The sequence below is a fragment of the Nicotiana tomentosiformis genome, chromosome 2, assembly GCF_000390325.3.
Source record: "Nicotiana tomentosiformis chromosome 2, ASM39032v3, whole genome shotgun sequence".
In the NCBI taxonomy this organism is placed as follows: Eukaryota; Viridiplantae; Streptophyta; class Magnoliopsida; order Solanales; family Solanaceae; genus Nicotiana; species Nicotiana tomentosiformis.
In genome coordinates, this window is record NC_090813.1 from 9879133 (window position 1) to 9899586 (window position 20454).

Sequence of the window (20454 nt, forward strand, 5' to 3'; positions counted from 1 at the left end):
AAAAATGGACCATTTTCTTGAATATAGATTAATCATCTGTGAAATGGATAAGAAATGCTGAACTGCAACAAACTCGTAGAAAGGAAAATATTATTGAATTTCTATTATGAATTAAAATAGACCAACCAATCTGTATAAAAATTGTAAATTAAGTCACATATTAAAGCCTTTCAAGACCGAAACATAAAAATAAATTAACGCACAATTCAAATATAGACAAGAGAAAAATCTCTTAAATATATAATAGAGAACTTGTACGATGTAAAAAAAAAAAAAAAAGAATTCATTGCTTGCTTCTGCACTAAATAATGGTTATTATTTTTTAATTTAATCTGCTTGCACTTTACTACCCATGATATGAAGTACTATTTATTTATTTTTAAAAAGTGAGTAAATCAACAATGTAAACTATTAAGAAGGCCTAATGAATTGATAATTGAATAGCGAAGTCTTTTGCGTTAACTATATATGTAAACTATTCAGAAGCCCTAATATTATCAATGCTTTAATAGCTGTTCTTTTTCCTTATTTTCTTTATTCCCTTGTTTCCTCTCTCTCACCCCTAAAATAAAAACACAATCAAAAGAAAAGGACAAAAAAATCAAAAGATATGCCAAATGATACAAGAATTGCATATAAATTGTGGTTTCCATAGCAGACTTCAGGCTATATTTAACCTTATAATAAAATGAATAAAAGGAGAAAACCAACAGTGAGTAAAATCAATCAACCTTCTTTGATGAATAAATGAGAAAAAAAAAATCTTAAGAGCATTATCAACCAAACACGTATGGTGCTACACTTTTAGTTGAATCAAGAGCTACCACAATTTGGTGGACATGTTGAATTGTGGTTATATGCATTTATTTCATTTCTAATAAACTGAAGACCTAAATCTTCCCTACATCATATGATGGAAGAAAATAGTTTAATCGATTTCATAATAAACTAAACTTGTTATCTGATTAATTCGAGAATCTGAATAAGATGGAGTATATGAAAGTAAATCGTATCGAATCAAGCCTTTAGCTTAAATTATGAACATATAATTGTCAATTATACCAAAGTATTTTCATTCAGCTCATTATAATCGAATCATAAGCCTAAACACTAATAAAAACTACAAAAAGAAAAGGTCAACAATAATTTAAATCTTATCACACGTATCCAAAGGAACACCAAGAATTCAGTCTACACTGACAAAATAAATACTAACAAAATTAAAATGCAGAGAATAGTATACCGGAACTCCAGTATAATATGCTGGAGTTCCAGCCTAAGTATAATATGTTCGAGTTCCGGTATACTTAGGCTGGAACTCCAGTATAATATGCTGGAGTTCCGGTATACTTAGGCTGGAACTCCAGTATAATATGCTGGAGTTCCGGTATACTTAGGCTGGAACTCCAGTATAATATATTGGAGTTACAGTATACTTATGCTGGAACTCCAGTATAATATATTGGAGTTCCAATATACTTATGCTGAAATTCCAGTATATTATGCTGGAGTATTTTTCGGATTTTGAACAGTATTTTCGTTTAAATTTATCTTTACATGAAAAGTGGCTAAATTTCGATTACTTTTGAAACTGTGACTATTTTTGATTGACCAATTGTAAATCTGGCTCTTTTTGAATTTCCCTTCTTATTCCCCAATCTCCAACTCTCTTTGATATGTTCTCCTACATACATAACTACTATTATACTTGAAAAAATAATAATTTACATAACTCACTAATCACAAAAAAAGGGGCGCGGGGGGGGGGGGGGGGGGAGATTCAAATTCACTTACTAAAGGAAAAAAAATTGAAAAGGAGAAAAATTTATAGAACACACTGAATAAAAGAACTTAAGAATCCACAGAAAACCATAAATATTCACAAGAAATTCAAACAAAAAGATATACCCCAATATCATTCTCACTATCTTAAGAATATACATATAAAAAAATGGACCATTTTCTTGAATATAGATTAATCATCTGTGAAATGGATAAGAAATGCTGAACTGCAACAAACTCGTAGAAAGGAAAATAATATTGAATTTCTATTATGAATTAAAATAGACCAACCAATCTGTATAAAAATTGTAAATTAAGTCACATATTAAAGCCTTTCAAGTCCGAAACATAAAAATAAATTAACGCACAATTCAAATATAGACAAGAGAAAAATCTCTTAAATATATAATAGAGAACTTGTACGATGTAAAAAAAAAAAAAAACAAGAATTCATTGCTTGCTTCTCCACTAAATAATGGTTATTATTTTTTAATTTAATCTGCTTGCGCTTTACTACCCATGATATGAAGTACTATTTATTTATTTTTAGAAAGTGAGTAAATCAACAATGTAAACTATTAAGAAGGCCTAATGAATTGATAATTGAATAGCGAAGTCTTTTGCGTGTTCTATATATGTAAACTATTCAGAAGCCCTAATATTATCAATGCTTTTATAGCTGTTCTTTTTTCTTATTTTCTTTATTCCCTTATTTCCTCTCTCTCACCCCTAAAATAAAAACACAATCAAAAGAAAAGGACAAAAAATCAAAAGATATGCCAAATGATACAAGAATTGCATATAAATTATGGTTTCCATAGCAGACTTCAGGCTATATTTAACCTTATAATAAAATGAATAAAAGGAGAAAACCAACAGTGAGTAAAATCAATCAACCTTCTTTGATGAATAAATGAGAAAAAAAAAAATCTTAAGAGCATTATCAACCAAACACATATGGTGCTACACTTTTAGTTGAATCAAGAGCTACCACAACTTGGTGGACATGTTGAATTGTGGTTATATGCATTTATTTCATTTCTAATAAACTGAAGACCTAAATCTTCCCTACATCATATGATAGAAGAAAATAGTTTAATCGATTTCATAATAAACTAAACTTGTTATCTGATTAATTCGAGAATCTGAATAAGATGGAGTATATGAAAGTAAATCGTATCGAATCAAGCCTTTAACTTAAATTATGAAGATATAATTGTCAATTATACCAAAGTATTTTCATTCAGCTCATTATAATCGAATTATAAGCCTAAACACTAATAAAAACTACAAAAAGAAAAGGTCAATAATAATTTAAATCTTATCACACGTATCCAAAGGAACACCAAGAATTCAGTCTACACTGACAAAACAAATACTAACAAAATTAAAATGCAGAGAATAGGATTATGTCATAAGCCTAAAATGCAGAGAATAGATGATCATCCCAACGTCCTTTAAAATCTAGCACGCAGGCACGTAACATATCCTCAACTGTCTGAATAGTACGCTCTGCCTGTCTATCAGTTTGCGGATGAAAAGCGGTGCTAAGATTTACCTGCGTGCTTAGACCCTTCTAAAAAGATTTCCAAAAATATGTTGTAAATTGAGCCCCTCGATCAGAGATAATAGATAATGGCACTCCGTGAAGGCGAATAATCTCTCGAATGTAAAGCTTGGCATAATCCTCGGCTGAATATGTCGTCCTGACTGGCAGGAAATAAGCATATTTTGTAAGCCTATCAATAATTACCCAAATAGAATCATACCTCCGTGGAGTGCGAGGCAAACCAGTGATGAAGTCCATATTTATCATGTCCCATTTCCATAATGGAAGCTTAATACACTGAGTTAGGCCTCCAGGCCTCTGATGTTCGGCTTTAACTTGCTGGCAGTTGGGACATTGGGCTACCATCTCCGCGATATCTTTTTTCATTCCATTCCACCAATAGATCTGTCGAAGGTCCCGATACATCTTTGTTGCTCCGGGATAAACTGCATATCTAGAATAATGGGCCTCTGAAAGAATCTTGGCACGGAGCTCTCCTACTGACGGTACATATAAGCGGCCCTGGTATCTAAGGACTCCATCTCCAGTTAGCTCAAATAAAGGTTGTCGCTGTCGTGGAATACTTTCCCTCAGTTTTATAAGCTCAGGATCCTCGTGTTGTCGCTCTTTCACTTCAGTAACAAAAGAAGATTTTGCCGTATTCTGAACGAGAATGCATCCACCCTTTGCATCTACCAAACGCACCTGCAAACTAGCTAGCTGGCATAGATATTTGGTCATCTTGACCTTATCAGCTTCAACATGGCTTAGACTGACCATGGACTTCCGGCTAAGGGCATCAACAACAATATTAGCTTTGCTGGGATGATATAAAATATCAACATCATAGTCCTTTAGTAATTCTAGCCATCTTCTTTGTCGTAGGTTCAGCTCCCTCTGTTTAAATAAATACTGAAGGAGACTCACTGTGAGCCTCTAAGGGAAATCTATCCCTCTGACCCGGTGGGGAACGACTGGTACCTTCTCCCGGATCCATACCTATCTCTCGCTGTGCCATCTCCTGAGCGTAGGTAGCCTGTTAGATAGGAAACACAAATCACGATTTAGATTTCATATGTTCTTATAACTTCGCTCTATAGCACGATCTATTAATTGAAAGAAATGTAACCATTCCTAAATGCCTCATAGCCTCCTAATTATAAGTGTGGTGCACAACACACCCATAAGCAAAACTCTACTAGACACGACTTGTGGACTCCCTGGGATACGACCTGCTCTGATACCAAGTTTGTCACACCCCAAACTAGGGGAGGCACGACTGGCACTCAATACTGTATTCGATCGAGTTAGTCACTAAACATACTAGCTAACTAGACTGGGGGCCCAACAGATCGGGCAGCACACCATCTGAAATACTAAGCCTGGACCGTAAGGTTATGACATGAATAACAATAAGCCATATAAACATAGGTAGACAAGCCAAAATAATAAAATACTAGCTGGCCAACGAGGCCGCGACTGAAGACATACATGCCTACACACCTATATATACATGCCAAGCCTATGGGCTGGAGACTAAAAGCAGCAAAAAAAGAAACCCAGAATATTGTGTCCACAATAGCCTCTAAGAGTGTCATAAGCACTATCGGGATAAGGCCCCAACTATACCCAAACTGTACAACAAAAGTAACTATCCTATGAAAGCTCCATGAAGGGGTGGAGCTTACCAATTCACAGCTGAACCCCGATATCCTAACGGAGGGGTCGATCAGAGTCCCTACCTGGACCTACACGCACGAAACAAAAATGCAGTGTCCCCAGGCAACGGGACATCAGTACGAATAAAAATGTACTGGTATGTAAGGCAGAAAGTAGAATCATACATAGCTGATGTAAAAAGGTAATAAAGATACCACCTGACACTGAAACTCTGATAGCCTCCATGGCCGACATCCGACCTCATAGTAATAAAATATGCATGGTATGCTCGTGTAATCGTATGTCGTGAATACATATATATTGATATAAATGCATGACATACCCAACCAAATGCTAGCAATGGCGGTCTCTCCCGGTAGCTAACCGGTATCATATTGCCAACCTGTGGCCATCTGTACAATATATATAGTCTTTCGGGCAAATAGGCCCCTTACCTCCGATTATAGCTCGAAGTCCATGCATAATATGTCATGTATGATATGAACTTTGAATGCACATAATAGGCCATAACAAGAACTTAGCCAACCTTGGCTCATTGGTACTCTTATTCTCATAATCTCATAATCACCTTCGTATCGCATACAAATGTCTCGTGGAACCTCATATCTTTTTTAATAAGTTTGAAAACTTAACTCGACTTTTAGAAAGATAACTTAACTCTGAATATGTTCATAAAAAGCTTAAGGTGCTTCACTTAGTCCTTATACCTAATTTCTTGATAATTAGTAAAAGAAAGTATTTCAAAAAAAATTAAAAGTTTTAGTAGTTTAAACATAAAAATTATATTTAAAAATTTTGAAATCGACGTGTCACTTTAGAGATTTTAAAATACACTTTAACAAGGAAGAAGGACTGATCGCAAATACTAAATGCCTTTATTTTTAAGTCACACAACCCAAAGACGAATAAGAATTCATATATATGGACATATATTTAAGAAAGCCGACAAAATGACATATATAGATGTCGAATACCCTTTTTAACCGAACGAGTGGAATATCAACCTAATAGCATCATGAAAATACTTCAGCTATGATACCAATGCCTTTCACAGAAGGTCTTTCTAGCAACAGAATAGTAAAATATCACATTTGGCGTCTTAGGAATTTCCCAAAATTGTGCTAAAAGGAAGGATGAAGCTTAGCCTTAACATACCTCTCCAACGAACGTCCGAATGCCTGTAGTTCCTTCACGAAAGTTGTTCCTTACGTCCTAAGCTTCGAAACCATTGTATATATGCAGCTTATACGCACTTATAAACAGTTTATAAATGAGTTTAAATTGGCAGATTTGCCATATGACCCTAACTTGACGAAACGCCCGTATAACTTTATAAAAACGATCATGAAAGAGTCCCAAGATAATTACCTTGGCAAACCAAGTATAAATCCTGAAGAACCAGCAAGAACAACAATTTACTATCTTCCAAAAATAGCTCTAAACACAGCTAATAGAAGGGGAAAACGATTGTAAAGCGTAGAGATTGCACTTCTAGGCACGGGGGCAAACTTTAACGATAGAAATCGTTAAAAACGCACCTTAATCACTCAAGAACACCATGAAACCCTCTCTTAAGCTTTCTCACTATTTTGGGACGAAGATAAAATATTTTGGGGTCTTAAAAGTCGGATTTTCCGACTTATACCACTTGTTTGACCCGACCCGGTTCGCGACCCGATTTTAGCCCGGACCGTCCGCGGTAAAACAGTCATAATATTTTACTCCAATGTCGGTTTGATGTGAGATTCATTTGGTTGCAAACTAGACTCGTAGACCTTCGATTTAATAGGTTGTGGGTCCCATAACTCTTTATATATTGGGAGAAATGATCTGATATATTTGACCCAAAGTTTAAAAAATTTATTAGAGAAATTTACGATAACTTTTGCCGACCTTTATTTCGCAACTTGCTTGACTCCAAAACTTAACATGTGACCAGTGTGATATTATAATACCTCATAACACATTATTCTTAGCATATTATACACTCTTAGTCTTATCCCACAGGTGCAAGTTAATTTAAACCTTCCGAACGCGCGGGGTGCTACCCGAGCCATTTCTTTAACCATGAACCTTTGTTTAAGGGATTTCTTTGACTTAAAGCTTTAGTTTAGTTCCTTGATATTACCACACATTTTCAGTCTTATTCTCCCAATATGCTATACCCAATCATATATACCTAATATAACCACTCCACGTTACGTATATTACGTAAGAGAAGAGAGAAACACCTGGGGTCTCACAAAAACACACTACTCCTATAAAGAAGAAAGGAAACAGAAAAAACAAGGAACTATATAATAGATTATAATTATGACCACCATGATATGTAGGTTCATACAAGATACAAATGCTTGTAAATACGACATAATAAATGCTTACTATAGGCAAAAAGATTCAGATTCACAATGAAATACATAAATAATCGACAAAAACAAAACAACAACAACAACATGAATAAGAAATTAACGTAAAAAAACGAAAAGCTCAAACCTCATCATTAAGCATGCAAATAGTCAAAACATTTTTTCTTTTTTGCACAAGTTAGCCGCATAGCAAAGAGGGTTTAGACCTAAGAACAAACAAAAAGACTCTTAAACCTAAAAAACATGAATTTCTTATGTTATGTATTACTACATATTATTTTTACAAATACGGTATGTTACATAATTCAAATAAGGAATATATATATATATATATATATATATATATATATATATATATATATATATATATATATATATATTTATTTGACTATTATTTTCAAAGCGATTGTTCAATGTCATTTTCCAGTAGGTTTCAGTTATGCCAATTTTTTAAATAAATTCCGACTTCAGTTCCTAATTTTTGTGAAATGTATGTTGAGTAAGTATTCTGTAATATTAACATAATATAGATGTAATAAATTCCATCCCTTGAGCCTACGTGAGATGGAGAGTAATAATCAGTTTCCTGAGGAACATGTCAAAAAGAAAACAGAAGGTTAAAATTTTTATTTTGCACTATTTTATTCTTTAAATTAGTTTTTTCACTCTCATTCCAATTTTTTTCCTTATTTTATTCTTCAGGAAATTTTCATGTTTACGTATGAATTCATAATAAATTCCAGAATTTACAACAATTAAAATAATAACATATTCTACAACATAAACATAATAAATGTATAAAACATATACCCTAAAATACGGCAAAATACCTATAAAAAAAAAGGAATCTAATTTTGAAACGTATCCATAATTAGTCCCTTAAAATTCTCTTTTTTGTTAATTAAAAATTATTACTATAAATGCTATAGGTTACCATAATAATATTATCTCATTATCAGGAGGTATCCTCCATAAAAATATGTTGCATCCATCATTAAACTAGGTTCTACATTTTGGGGTTCTTTTGTTCTTTCAATTTTATTCCCCACTTTGATATACTTATCGTAGGAATATTTTCCTACAGTCAATTCATCACTATCAACATCATTTTAATTAGAGAAAATTATCTTCAAGAAACATGAGGAGTTATTAGGTTTAACAATTATACTTTATATAAATACATAATACACTGTGTAATACATATATATCATAGTAATTATACAATATACAAATATTAAGTAATACTTTTAAAATCCAACATAGAATAATTTTACTACAGTGTCTACCTTTAATTTATGTTATACTATATACACATATATAAGTATATAATATCATGTATAGAATATATAATATATAATATATAATATATAATATACTACTATATATCATTAGTAATTGTACAGAGAAGCCAAATTAAATGATAAAAAATATACTATAATGGTGTATGAAGAAGGGTATAAGAATTTTGTAGTGGGGTGGAGGAAGGATTGGGGGGGGGAGGGGAGTGATATATTATATACGTAAAAGGGAGGAAAGATATTAGGGACATTAGGAATCTTTTAATAGAGAAATTGGGAAAAAATTAATATGGATAAATACATTTTAGGTGAGAGAGAAGAATCTCAAGAGAGAGATATTAGGATAGTTTTAGGTAAGAGAATCTCGGGAGAGATTTTAGGGATATGAAAAGTTGTAGATTAAAATAAATTGTATTTTATATAATTTTCTAAAAATAATTGTAACTTATTTAATTAAGTACTAAATAAGTTGTATTAAGTGTAAACTACTCTTATTCTTTTATCTTTCTATTGTGTCAACCCAAGCAACTGTAACAAGTAGCTTCAGTTGCCCATTATTCTTGTTTTAAAGGTTCTTTATGTTACTCCATCATGAGAATTTTCATCACTTAGTGATGGTATTAGCGATTCAGATTGACAATAAGAATCTCTATTCAAATATTAATTAAACCAAACGAAGCTCCCCAATATGAAACTCAAACAATACAATGAAATGGGAACAATCGAATATCGCCGGAAAAATTTGTCACCGCCGACCACCTTCAATTCCATTTGAAGAAAAAGGAAAAGGAAGAAAGGAAGGCCAACAATTTTGCCGGCGGGAAAGGTCAGATATACCTTTCTGCTAACAAAATTTATTTAAATTTATCGTCCGTTTCACTATCAATATATTTGTGCCTCTACCGTTATACTTTGGTTAAAAAATACGGTTAATTTGGACACGGAATGACACGTGGCAGGTCAGGAACAAAAAGACCAAGCCCCATTTTAAATACCTGATTCACTTAAGATCTGCCCCTAATTAGACCCATTACCTGACCCAACCCGTCAGAATCTCTTTTTTGTTCTCTTTTTTAATTGAAAAAAAGACACTGAAACACATAAAGAATTACTTCAGCAAATGGTTCAACGAATTACCACCATGCCTATTTCATTCTTCTCATTGCCATTAACTTCAACAGTGTTGTCAATGACCAATTTGAGCAAAAGATCAAGAAATCAGAGGAACCCATTTCGTCTTCTTCAAATTTTCTTAGAACCATAACAATGGTGTTTCTAAGTTTCTTCAACAACTTGGTGGTATGATTACTTTATAAACTCAAATCAGCAACAACAAACAATTTTTACCCATAATTTCAATTTTGCTTTCAGATATGGGTTTTGAAAATTCAAGCTCCAAAGCTTCTCCAATGGTGGTTTAGCTCCTGTGTACAAATCTCACCTCCCAATTCGCTAATAAAAGTTATAGCTTCTGAAGTGCTGCACTGAGCTCTTTAACTATTTCTAACATTGAAGTTAAGAAAAATCAAGATTTATGGCTAATGTATAACAAATTTAATTATGGGAATACCACTATTTCTCTTCCTCCTCCTTCCGCCAGGCAGTCGCCAGTCGGATTGCTTAGGAACCGAAGCTTCGAAAATGCTTTTCGGAGTGTTGGCACCAAAAATCCTAAAGAGACCCATTTACAGAAGATGGAAAGATTGGGCTTAGAGAGAGAAGAGAAGCCTATGTTATCAGACCAAACAAATGAAATGAAGCAAAGACACAAAGACCCAATCTCTAAACCTCTCACACGTATGAATGCACAAACCAATCAGAGCCCTCCATCACAAAATAAGGGATTTCTTCTGGCACCTACACGAGTTAATTTGAGTACAGATGGTTTCCACAATATGAAGAAACCGCAACCTTCTAGAACCAGATTAGCTGGATAATAATTTTGTAAATATATTTTTCATTTAGTATTCTTTTATTAGTTTGTTAGGCTTAGCTGAATAAGTGAAGAACACGCGGAGAAAATTAGTTATAGAGATTCTTCTCTTTGTTGCATATAACGAGACACTGTAAAGATACAAAATTCATTCAATGAAAAGGAAATTTTCTTAACATCTCTTCATGGTATCAGAGCAATATATATCTAATTTCCTAAAATTTCATCTTCTTCTCAGTCGTTTCCTTTTCATCTCCATGGCACCAAACTCTTCAGATGATAACTCAGGAGTTTCAGCTACTCCACCCATCACTGTTATTCCAGCTTTCACTCAACCAGCCCTAGCAATCACTGATTCCACTCACCCCTGTTATCTCCATCCTTCAGACTCACAAGGAATAATGCTTGTCAACTTAGTGTTTGATGGAAAAGGGTATGGAGGATGGCGTAGAGCCATTTTCATTGCACTCTCACCTAAAAATAAGCTAGGCTTTATTGATGAAAGTTGTGCTAAACCTGATCCATCTTCAAATCTGTTTAAACCATGGAATCATTGCAACGACATGGTCATCTCATGGTTGTTGAACTCACTCTCGAATGATATAGCAAAGAGTGTGCTTTACTCCAAAACAACAAAAAACATATGGAAAGAACTTGAAGTCAGATTTGGGCAATGCAATGGTGCTCAACTCTATCAATTGGAGAAAGAAATGAGTGACCTTGTGCAAGGAACCTCAGATGTAGTAGGTTACTACACCAAAGTGAAAAAAAATTGGGATAAATTAGACACTCTGAATATATGCATTCACTGCACATGTGAGTGTACTTGTGGAGGTAAAACAAGGACTATGAAATCCCTCTAGGATGGTCGTTTGATCTAATTTTGAATGGGACTCAATGAAGTCTACTATGCTGTGAGAAGCAATATTCTGATGATCTCACCCCTTCCCAATATCAATCAAGCGTAATCCCTGCTTATTCAAGATGAGAATCAGAGGGAGATACATGTAGCACAACATTCAGTTGAGTCTGCCTTCCTAGTGCAAAACCAGCAGTTAAACTATCAGAGATATGAAAACAATGAAGGCAAGTTCAAAACAAATTTTGAAAGCAAGAAAAACAATCAGATCTGCAATTACTACAAGAAGCCTGGACATACAATTGATAAACGTTATAGGATCATTTGTTTCCCCTCAACTTTCAAGTTTACTAAATCCAAGAGGTACCAAGGAGGAGCACACAGCAATGCTGCAGCTGTAGTTGATGAGAGTGGAACTCAGTCAGTCATAGGAATGGAAGGAAATTCAACAGGAAAAGCAGTAACACAAGAGTAGTTTTCTCAGATTTTTCAACTACTTCAACAGGTGAAGATTGAGCAACAGGGTGAACAAATCTCTGAGGCAAATGTTTCTGCCAATTGTGCTGGTACAGTTGAACTCTTTGTAAACTGTTTCTCTTGCTTTCCTCAATTAAATTGTCTTTCATGTTTTTCTCACAACAATTCTAACTCCTAGATTCTAGACTCATGAGCCTCAGAGCATATGACCTTTGATTATTCACTTTTATTCAACATCAAACCTTTAGCTTAATATGTTTATGTTAATCTTCCAAACTCCTATAAAGTTAAGGCCAGTCAAACATGTAGTGTGCATGTTCTGCCAGATTTAACCATACATAATGTGTTGTTTGTTCCAGATTTCAAATTCAATCTTTTATCAGTCCAAAAACTTACCAAACAGCTTCAATGTCTCTTACTTTTTTCATCCTTTGGTGCAATATTGCAGGCCCCTTCAATAAAGAGGCCAGTGGTAGTTGGTGGAGTCAAGGAAGGTCTCTACATCCTGAATTCTGCCTCTATCAGTTCTTGTCTAGATTCAGGGAATCAACCACTTTTTCAGTCTTATTCTGCTTGTAATAATCTCAGGAAAGACATTGCCTCCTATTTAATTTCTTGTTCTGCTAGAGTCAACTCTAATGTAAGCCTATGGCATAGAAGGTTGGGGCATATGCCTTTATCTAATATGCAAAACATATCATAATTTCAATTCAAATCTTTGTCTTCTTTTAATGTTCCCTGTGATATTTGTTCTCAAGCCAGGCAGGCTAAATTGCCATTTTATTCTAGCAACATTACCACTAAATTTATTTTTGAACTTATTTACATTGACACTTGGGGACCCTATAAGATTGATACTAATGAAGGGTATAGGTATTTACTTACTATAATGGATGATTATAGCAGGGGAACATGGACCTATTTGTTAAGAACTAAGAGCAATGCTTTCTCTGTTCTGCAATCTTTTCTTGTCTTAATAGAAAGGCAGTTTAACACTAAATTTAAGGTCATTCGTTCAGACAATGCTTTAGAATTAGGTACCGGTATCACTGCCTCAAAGATTTTATCCTTTCAGGGCATTTTGCATCAAACTTCTTGTGTTTCAACACCACAACAAAATGGAATGGTCGAACAAAAACATAAGCACCTTCTTGAAACATGCAGAGCATTATTATTTCAATCCAAATTGCCTATTGAATATTGGGGGGACTGTTTATTGACTACTACATTTCTCATCAATAGATTCCCATCTAGGGTTCTAAAATTCAAATCTCCCTATGAAATTTTATTTGAGAAAGATCCATCCTATGATTTTCTTAAATGTTTTGGTTGCCTTTGTTAAGCATCTACTCTTTCTCATCTTAGATCTAAACTTGAGCCTAGAGCAGTGAAATTGTGATGACCCAAAATGTCATATTTTAAATTTAATAATTAATTTTGTGTTCTAAGACCTCGTAAAATACTATTTATCATTTTTTGATTTGTGTGTGCAGTCCGTAAAATTTTCTGAAAAGTTTTTATGTGAAAAATGGATTAAAATATGAATTAGAGCTTTAAAACTCAACTGAGTTAACTTTGATCAACATTTTGAGAAAATAGACTCGGATCAGTATTTTTATAGTTTCGGTAGGTCCATAACATGATTTGGGACTTGGGCATATGTCCGGAATCGAATTCCGAGGTCCCTAGCCCGAGATATGAAATTTTAATAAAATATTAAAAGTTTGAAAGCTTATGATTTTTAAGAAATTAATGATGTTGGATTTATGGACACCGGGTCCGTATTTTAGTTTCGGAGCTCGGTATAGATCCACTATAATATTTATGATTTGTCTGCCGAATTCGGTGAGAAACGGAGTTGATTTGACGTGATTCGGACGTCCGGTTGTGAAAATATAAGTTTTAAGGTTTTCTTGGAAATTTCCTTTGATTTGGGGTCTAATTCATAGTTTTAGGTGTTATTTGGGCAATTTGATCGCGCGAGCAAGTTCGTATAATATTTTAGGACATGTTGGTATATTTGGTTAAGGTCCCGAGGGTCTCGGGTGAGTTTCGGATAGTTAACGGATCAAATTTAGACTTAGAAGAAATCTGGAAAAAAATTCTGTCTTCTGGTGTAATCGCACCTGCGAGAAATTGGCCACAGGTGCGGGCAGGCGCGCATGTGCGATGGAATTTTCCGCACCTGCGAAGGCGCAGATGCGGTCCAAAGCTCGCAAAAGCGAAGGCAGTTGGGCTGAGCAATTACCGCAGATGCGGGACCGCAGATGCGAGAATTTTGTCCGCAGGTGCGAAAGCACTGGGCAGTGTACAAAACAAAAGGGTCCGAGAAATTTTGTCATTTTTTATATTTCCAAAAGTAGGTGAGGCAATTTTTGAGCGAAACATCACTGGAAAACTTGAAGTAACTCACATGTGATCATTGTTAGTCAATTATATTGGATTATCATTGAATATTTCGAATAAATTACATGTTTTTGGGGTGAAATTAGAGGATTTGGGCCTAAGAATTTCAAAATGAGAATTTGAGATTTGGAGGTCAAGTTGATGTCGGATTTTAGTAAAAATGGTATGGTTGGACTCGTGGTTGAATGTGCGTTCGTATTTCATAACTTTCGTCGGATTCCGAGATGTGGGCCCCACAGGCCATTTTTGAGTTAATTTCGGATTTTTTTGAAAACTGTAGTATTTTCTTATGGAATTGATTCTATAATTTTTGTTGACTGTATCGAATTAATTATGACTAGATACGAGTCAATCAGAGTCAGAAAATCGAGGAAAAGGCATACTACGTAATTAAATTGGAGCAAGTCGAGGTAAGTGACTTGTCTAACCTTGTGTGGGAGAAATTTTTCCTAGGATTGGTATTAATTGTAATGTGATGAAAGTCGTGTACACGAGGTGACAAGTGTGTACACGGACTAAATGTGAAGGATTATGTTTTTAAATTATGAAGATCACTGTTGCATATTAATTAAATTATTAAATCTTGTTATATTCTCCATCATTGATTTGATTTGTATACTTTAAATTTGCTTGACCTTTTCCAGCTAATTGTTTTATCTATTTAGTTGAAACTTGATTTCTTTTATTCTGTGCATTATTTGAAATTGATTTTCTTTAAATTAAATATTATTAATATGAAGTATTTGACATTTTAAATTTGGTATTGAAGCAACGTATTAAAGATTTTGAAATATTATTTTGCTAAATTATTTATTCCTGAATATTTTTGTAAGATTTTTGTACTTATTGTGATAGAGCCGTGAGCTCTTTATTGTGAAAAAATATTATTGATGATTTATGTTGGCATGAGCCGTGAGCTCTTTATTGTGAAAAAATATCGTTGTTGATTTATTTTGGCAAATTGAAATAATTGGGCACTTGAGGTGCAAATTGTGATATATTGTGATATTGATACGTATGCGGTGGTATAAGGTCTGAGTATTGAAACGCATGCGGTGAGATAAGGGTGGCTTGATACGCGTGGCTAGTAGGGGGAACTACTAGAGTCATGCAGTGTGATAAGGATGACTAAAACGCGGGATGCTATTTCTGAAAAAAATATTTTCTTTAAAATAAATTGTGAAGGCTCCCGCGGTGAGATAAAGAAATGAGATATTGTGAATTTATTTATGATTTGGGACTACGAGGCGGTATCTCGGTAGTGCCCTTGTTGATATTGATTTATGGCCATAGTTGACTTCGATTAATTATTGTGATTTTCATAAAGTTGAAAGGAATTCTGTTTTGATTCCACGAGATATTATTTGCAATTATTTGTTGTCATTAAATGTGACATACTATTTGATTCATTTCCATAGTCATTTTATTTTATTATATTGTTAAACATTTTACCATGAAGTTATTATTTTCCAGTAGGGCCTGACCTGATCTCGTCACTATTCTACCGAGGTTAGGCTCAGCACTTACTGGGTACCGCTGTGGTGTACTCATACTATGCTTCTGCACATCTTTTTGTGCAGATCCAGGTACATCTTACCAGCCTAGATGTCAGTGAGTTACCTGCACACGGAGACTTCGAGGTATATCTTCCAGCGTCCGCAGACTCCGTAGTCTCCTCCTATCATTATTGTATTGCTTTGTTATTTTCTTTAGACCTTAATATATATAGAGACATTGAGGATAAATTCTTAGAAGCTTGTGACTTATTTTTACCGGGTTTTGGGAGTTGTAATTATTTTAATTATAGTTTATTTATTTCAGATATTTATAATTATTCCGCATTGATAGGCTTACCTAGTCTTAGAGACTAGGTACCATCACGACCTCCTACGAAGGGAATTTGGGGTCGTGACAAGTTGGTATCAGAGCACTAGGTTCATAGGTGTTATGAGTCACAAGCAGGTTTAGTAGAGTCTTATGGATCGGTACGAAGACGTCTGTACTTATCTTCGAGAGGCTATGAAACTGTTAGGAAATATTCATTTCTTTGATTCCTTACCGTGCGCATTTGTTGACTTCAAAGTTTGAAACCATTATCTTTCTATTCTCTCACAGATGGTTAGGACATGCACAACTGGATCCGATGATCAGACACTCGTGCCCCATGTTGGAGCCGCAAGAGGACGGGGTCGGGGCAGAGGCCGTGCCAGAGGCCGAGGAAGACCACGTGGTGCATCCAGAGCACCTGCACGAGCTGCTGCACCAGAGACACCAGTAGCTCCAGTTAGAGAACAGGCACCTGAGATGCCTGTTACTACTCCTGCACTTCAGGAGACTCTTGCCCAGTTTTTGAGCATGTTTGGCACTCTAGCTCAGGCAGGGTTAATTCCACTTGCTCCTGCCACATATCAGGCCGGGGGAGGAGCACAGACTCCCGCCGCCCGTACTCCAGAACCACGGGCCCAAGTTGACCATGGCCCAGAGGTTATTCCAGTGCAGCCTATTGTCCCAGTTCGACCTGAGATTAGGACATCAGTTTCAGAAGGAGAGTAGCTTAGGCTCGAGAGGTATAAGAAGTACCACCCTCCCACTTTCTGCGGTTTAGCTTCAGAGGATGCACAGATATTTCTGGAGGAATGTCATCGTATCCTTCGTACTATGGGTATTGTGGATTCCAGTGGGATTTCTTTCATGGCATTCCAGTTTAGAGGAGCAGCCTACCAGTGGTGGCATGCATATGAGTTGGATAGTCCCGCTGAGGCATCTTCACCCACTTGGACTCAATTTTTAGATATGTTCTTAAGGGAGTATGTTCCTCAGAGTCTTAGAAATGCATGGCGCGCAGAGTTTGAGCAGTTGCGCCAGGGTTCTATGACTGTGTCTAAATATGCGGTCCGATTCAGTGATTTGGCTAGGCATGCACCAGCATTAGTTGCTACAGTATGGCCCGAGAGCTGGAGATGGACATCACATACAAACATGTGTTGTCAATTGCTAGGAGATTGGAAGGTATGCGGACTCGGGAGAGGGAAGAGAGGGAAGCTAAGAGACCCCGGGATTCTGGCACATATAATAATTCTCGTGCCCCAGTTGCAGCCCATCATGGTAGAGGTTATGTGAGCCGTCCTATTCATTCAGCACTTCCAGCTTTCAGTGGTATTCCGGCTACTCCCAAACCTCAGGTTCCATATTATGCACCGCCAATGTCTACTGTACCTCCTGTACGGGGTGCTTTCAGTGGGCAGTCTAGTCAATCAGGCCCGAGCCAGTCCCAATAGCCACGACCTCCGAGGGCATGTTTTGAGTGTGGTGACACTCGTCATATTATGAGAGATTGCCCAGATTTAGGAGGGGTGCACCTCCACAGATTTCTCAAGCCCCACCTATTCCACAGGGCCCTCAGGCTTCTCAGGCCATGATTACTGCACCAGTTGCCACTCCACCTGCATAGCCAGCTAGAGGTGGAGGTCAGACAGTTAGAGGTCGCCCTAGAGGGGAAGGCCAGGCCAGATATTATGCCCTTCCTGCTAGGATAGATGCCATTGCATCTAATTCTATTATCACAGGTATTATTCCGGTCTGTCATAGAGATGCATCAGTCTAAATTGATCCAGGCTCCACTTATTCTTATGTGTCATCTTATTTTACCATGTATTCGGGCATATCACGTGATTCCTTGAGTTCTTCTGTTTATGTATCTACACCCATGGGTGAACCTATTATTGTGGACCACGTGTATCGGTCGTGTTTAATTGTTATCATTGATTTTGAGACCAGAGCTAATTTATTATTGCTCATTATGGTAGATTTCGATATTATTTTGGGCATGGACTGGTTGTCGCCCTATCATGTTATTCTTGATTATTACGCCAAGACGGTGACGTTGGCTATGCTAGGTCTACCGCGGCTAGAGTGGAGAGGTACCTCAGATCATGTTCCTAGCAGGGTTGTTTCATTTCTTAAAGCTCAACGAATGGTTGAGAAGGGGTGTGATGTGTATCTGGCCTATGTAAGAGATGTTAGTGTTGATACTTCTACCATGGAGTCAGTTCCTATAGTAAGGGATTTTCTCGATGTATTTCCAGCGAATCTTTCGGGTATGCCACCCAACAGGGATATTGATTTTGGCATTGATTTGTTACCGGACACTCTGCCCATTTCTATTCCACCATACCGTATGGCCCCAAAGGAGTTGAAAGAATTAAAAAAACAGTTACAGGAATTGCTGGATAAGGGCTTTATTCGGTCCAGTGTATCGCCTTGGGGTGCTCCCGTCTTATTTGTAAAGAAGAAAAATTGTTCTATGCGGATGTGTATTGATTACCGCCAACTGAACAAGGTTACAATGAAGAACAAGTATCCATTGCCACGTATTGATGACCTATTTGATCAGCTTCAGGGTGCCAGAGTGTTTTCTAAGATCGACTTGCATTCAAGCTATCATCAGTTGAAGATTCAGGAGCCAGATATCTCGAAGACTGCTTTCAGGACTCGGTACGATCATTACGAGTTCCTTGTGATGTCTTTTGGGCTGACCAACGCCCCATAATCATTTATGCACTTAATGAATAATGTATTTCAGCTCTATCTTGATTCTTTTGTCATTGTGTTTATTGACGACATTCTGGTGTATTCCCGAAGTCGGGAAGATCATGAATAGCACCTGAAGACTGTGCTTCAGATTTTGAGAGAAAAGAAGTTATATGCAAAATTTTCAAAGTGTGAATTTTGGCTTGATTCAGTGGGATTTTTGGGTCATCTAGTTTCGTGCGAGGCAATCAAGGTAGATCCGAAGAAGATTGAAGCAGTGCAGAGTCGGTCCAGACCATCCTCAGTTATGGAAATCCGGAGTTTCCTTGGTTTGGCAGGGTATTATCACAGATTTGTAAAGGGTTTCTCTTCTATTGCTGCATCTACGACCAAATTTTCCCAGAAGGGTGCTCCGTTCAGGTGGACCCAAGAATGTAAGGAGAGCTTCTAAAAGCTCAAGACGGCTTTGACTAAGGATTATGATATTACCATTCTCTATCATCCCGGGAAGGCCAATGTAGTGGCCGATGCCTTGAGTCGTAAGGCGGAGAGTTTGGGCAGCTTAGCATATTTACCGGTAGCACAAAGGCCTTTAGCCTTGGATGTTCAGGCCTTGGCCAACCAGTTTGTTAGACTGGATGTTTTTGAGCCGAGTCATGTTTTGGCTTGTGTGGTTTCTCAGTCTTTTCTTTATGATCGTATCAGGGAGCGTAAGTATGATGACCCCCATCTACTTGTCCTTAAGGATACAGTTCAGCACGGTGATGCCAAGGAAGTCACTATTGGAGATGACGATGTATTACGGATGCATGGTAAGCTATGTGTACCTAATGTAGATGGTTTGCGTGAGTTAATTCTCCAGGAGGCTCACAGTTTGCGATACTCCATTCATCCAGGTGCTGCAAAGATGTATCAGGACTTGAGACAACACTATTGGTGGAGGCGGATGAATAAAGATATAGTGGAGTATGTAGCTCATTGTCTAAATTGTCAACAAGTGAAATATGAGCATTAACGACTGGGTGGATTACTTCAGAAGCTAGAGATTCCAGAATGGAAATGGGAGAGGATCACTATGGATTTTGTTGTTGGGCTCCCACAGACTCAGAGGAAGTTCGATGCAGCTTGGGTGATTGTGGATAGATTGACCAAGTCAGCTCATTTCATTCCTATGGTTACTACTTACTTGTAATGACCCAACCGGTCATTTTAACTTTTAGAACCCCGTTCCCTAAAATAAAACTTCTCGTATGTGCTTTTAATGATTTATGACTTGCGGGGATGGTTGGTTCGGGATTTGAAAGTGTTTGGGTTGAAACCGGAACACTTGGTTCCTTAAGTTGGCCTTAAAGTGCTAAGTTTGACTTCGGTCAATATTTTGAGAAAATGACCATAGAATAGAATTTTGATGATTCCAACAGCTCCGTATGGTGATTTTGGACTTAGGAGCGTGTTCGAAATTTTATTTGGAGGTCCGTAGTTAAATTAGGCTTGAAATGGCTAAAATAGAAATTTAAGTTTGGAAGTTTGACCGGAGAGTTGACTTTTTGATATCGGAGTCGGAATCCAATTCT

At 36.4% G+C, this 20454-nt stretch overlaps 1 protein-coding gene and 1 long non-coding RNA gene across 2 annotated transcripts; one reads left to right on the forward strand and one right to left on the reverse strand.

Moving 5' to 3' along the window:
• Positions 1–2762: 2762 nt before the first annotated feature.
• On the reverse strand, positions 2763–4111 carry LOC138904328 (uncharacterized). The gene is made up of 2 exons (XM_070192829.1): positions 3756–4111; positions 2763–2850 (listed from the first exon to the last, which is right to left on the reverse strand). The coding sequence occupies exons 1-2, from the start codon at positions 4109–4111 to the stop codon at positions 2763–2765; spliced, it is 444 nt and encodes a 147-aa protein (XP_070048930.1).
• Positions 4112–9714: 5603 nt separating this feature from the next.
• Positions 9715–12676, forward strand: LOC138906369 (uncharacterized). Its single transcript, XR_011413646.1, has 2 exons — positions 9715–12033; positions 12393–12676. It is a non-coding gene; the product is annotated as an uncharacterized lncRNA (long non-coding RNA).
• The last annotated feature ends 7778 nt before the right edge of the window (positions 12677–20454 follow it).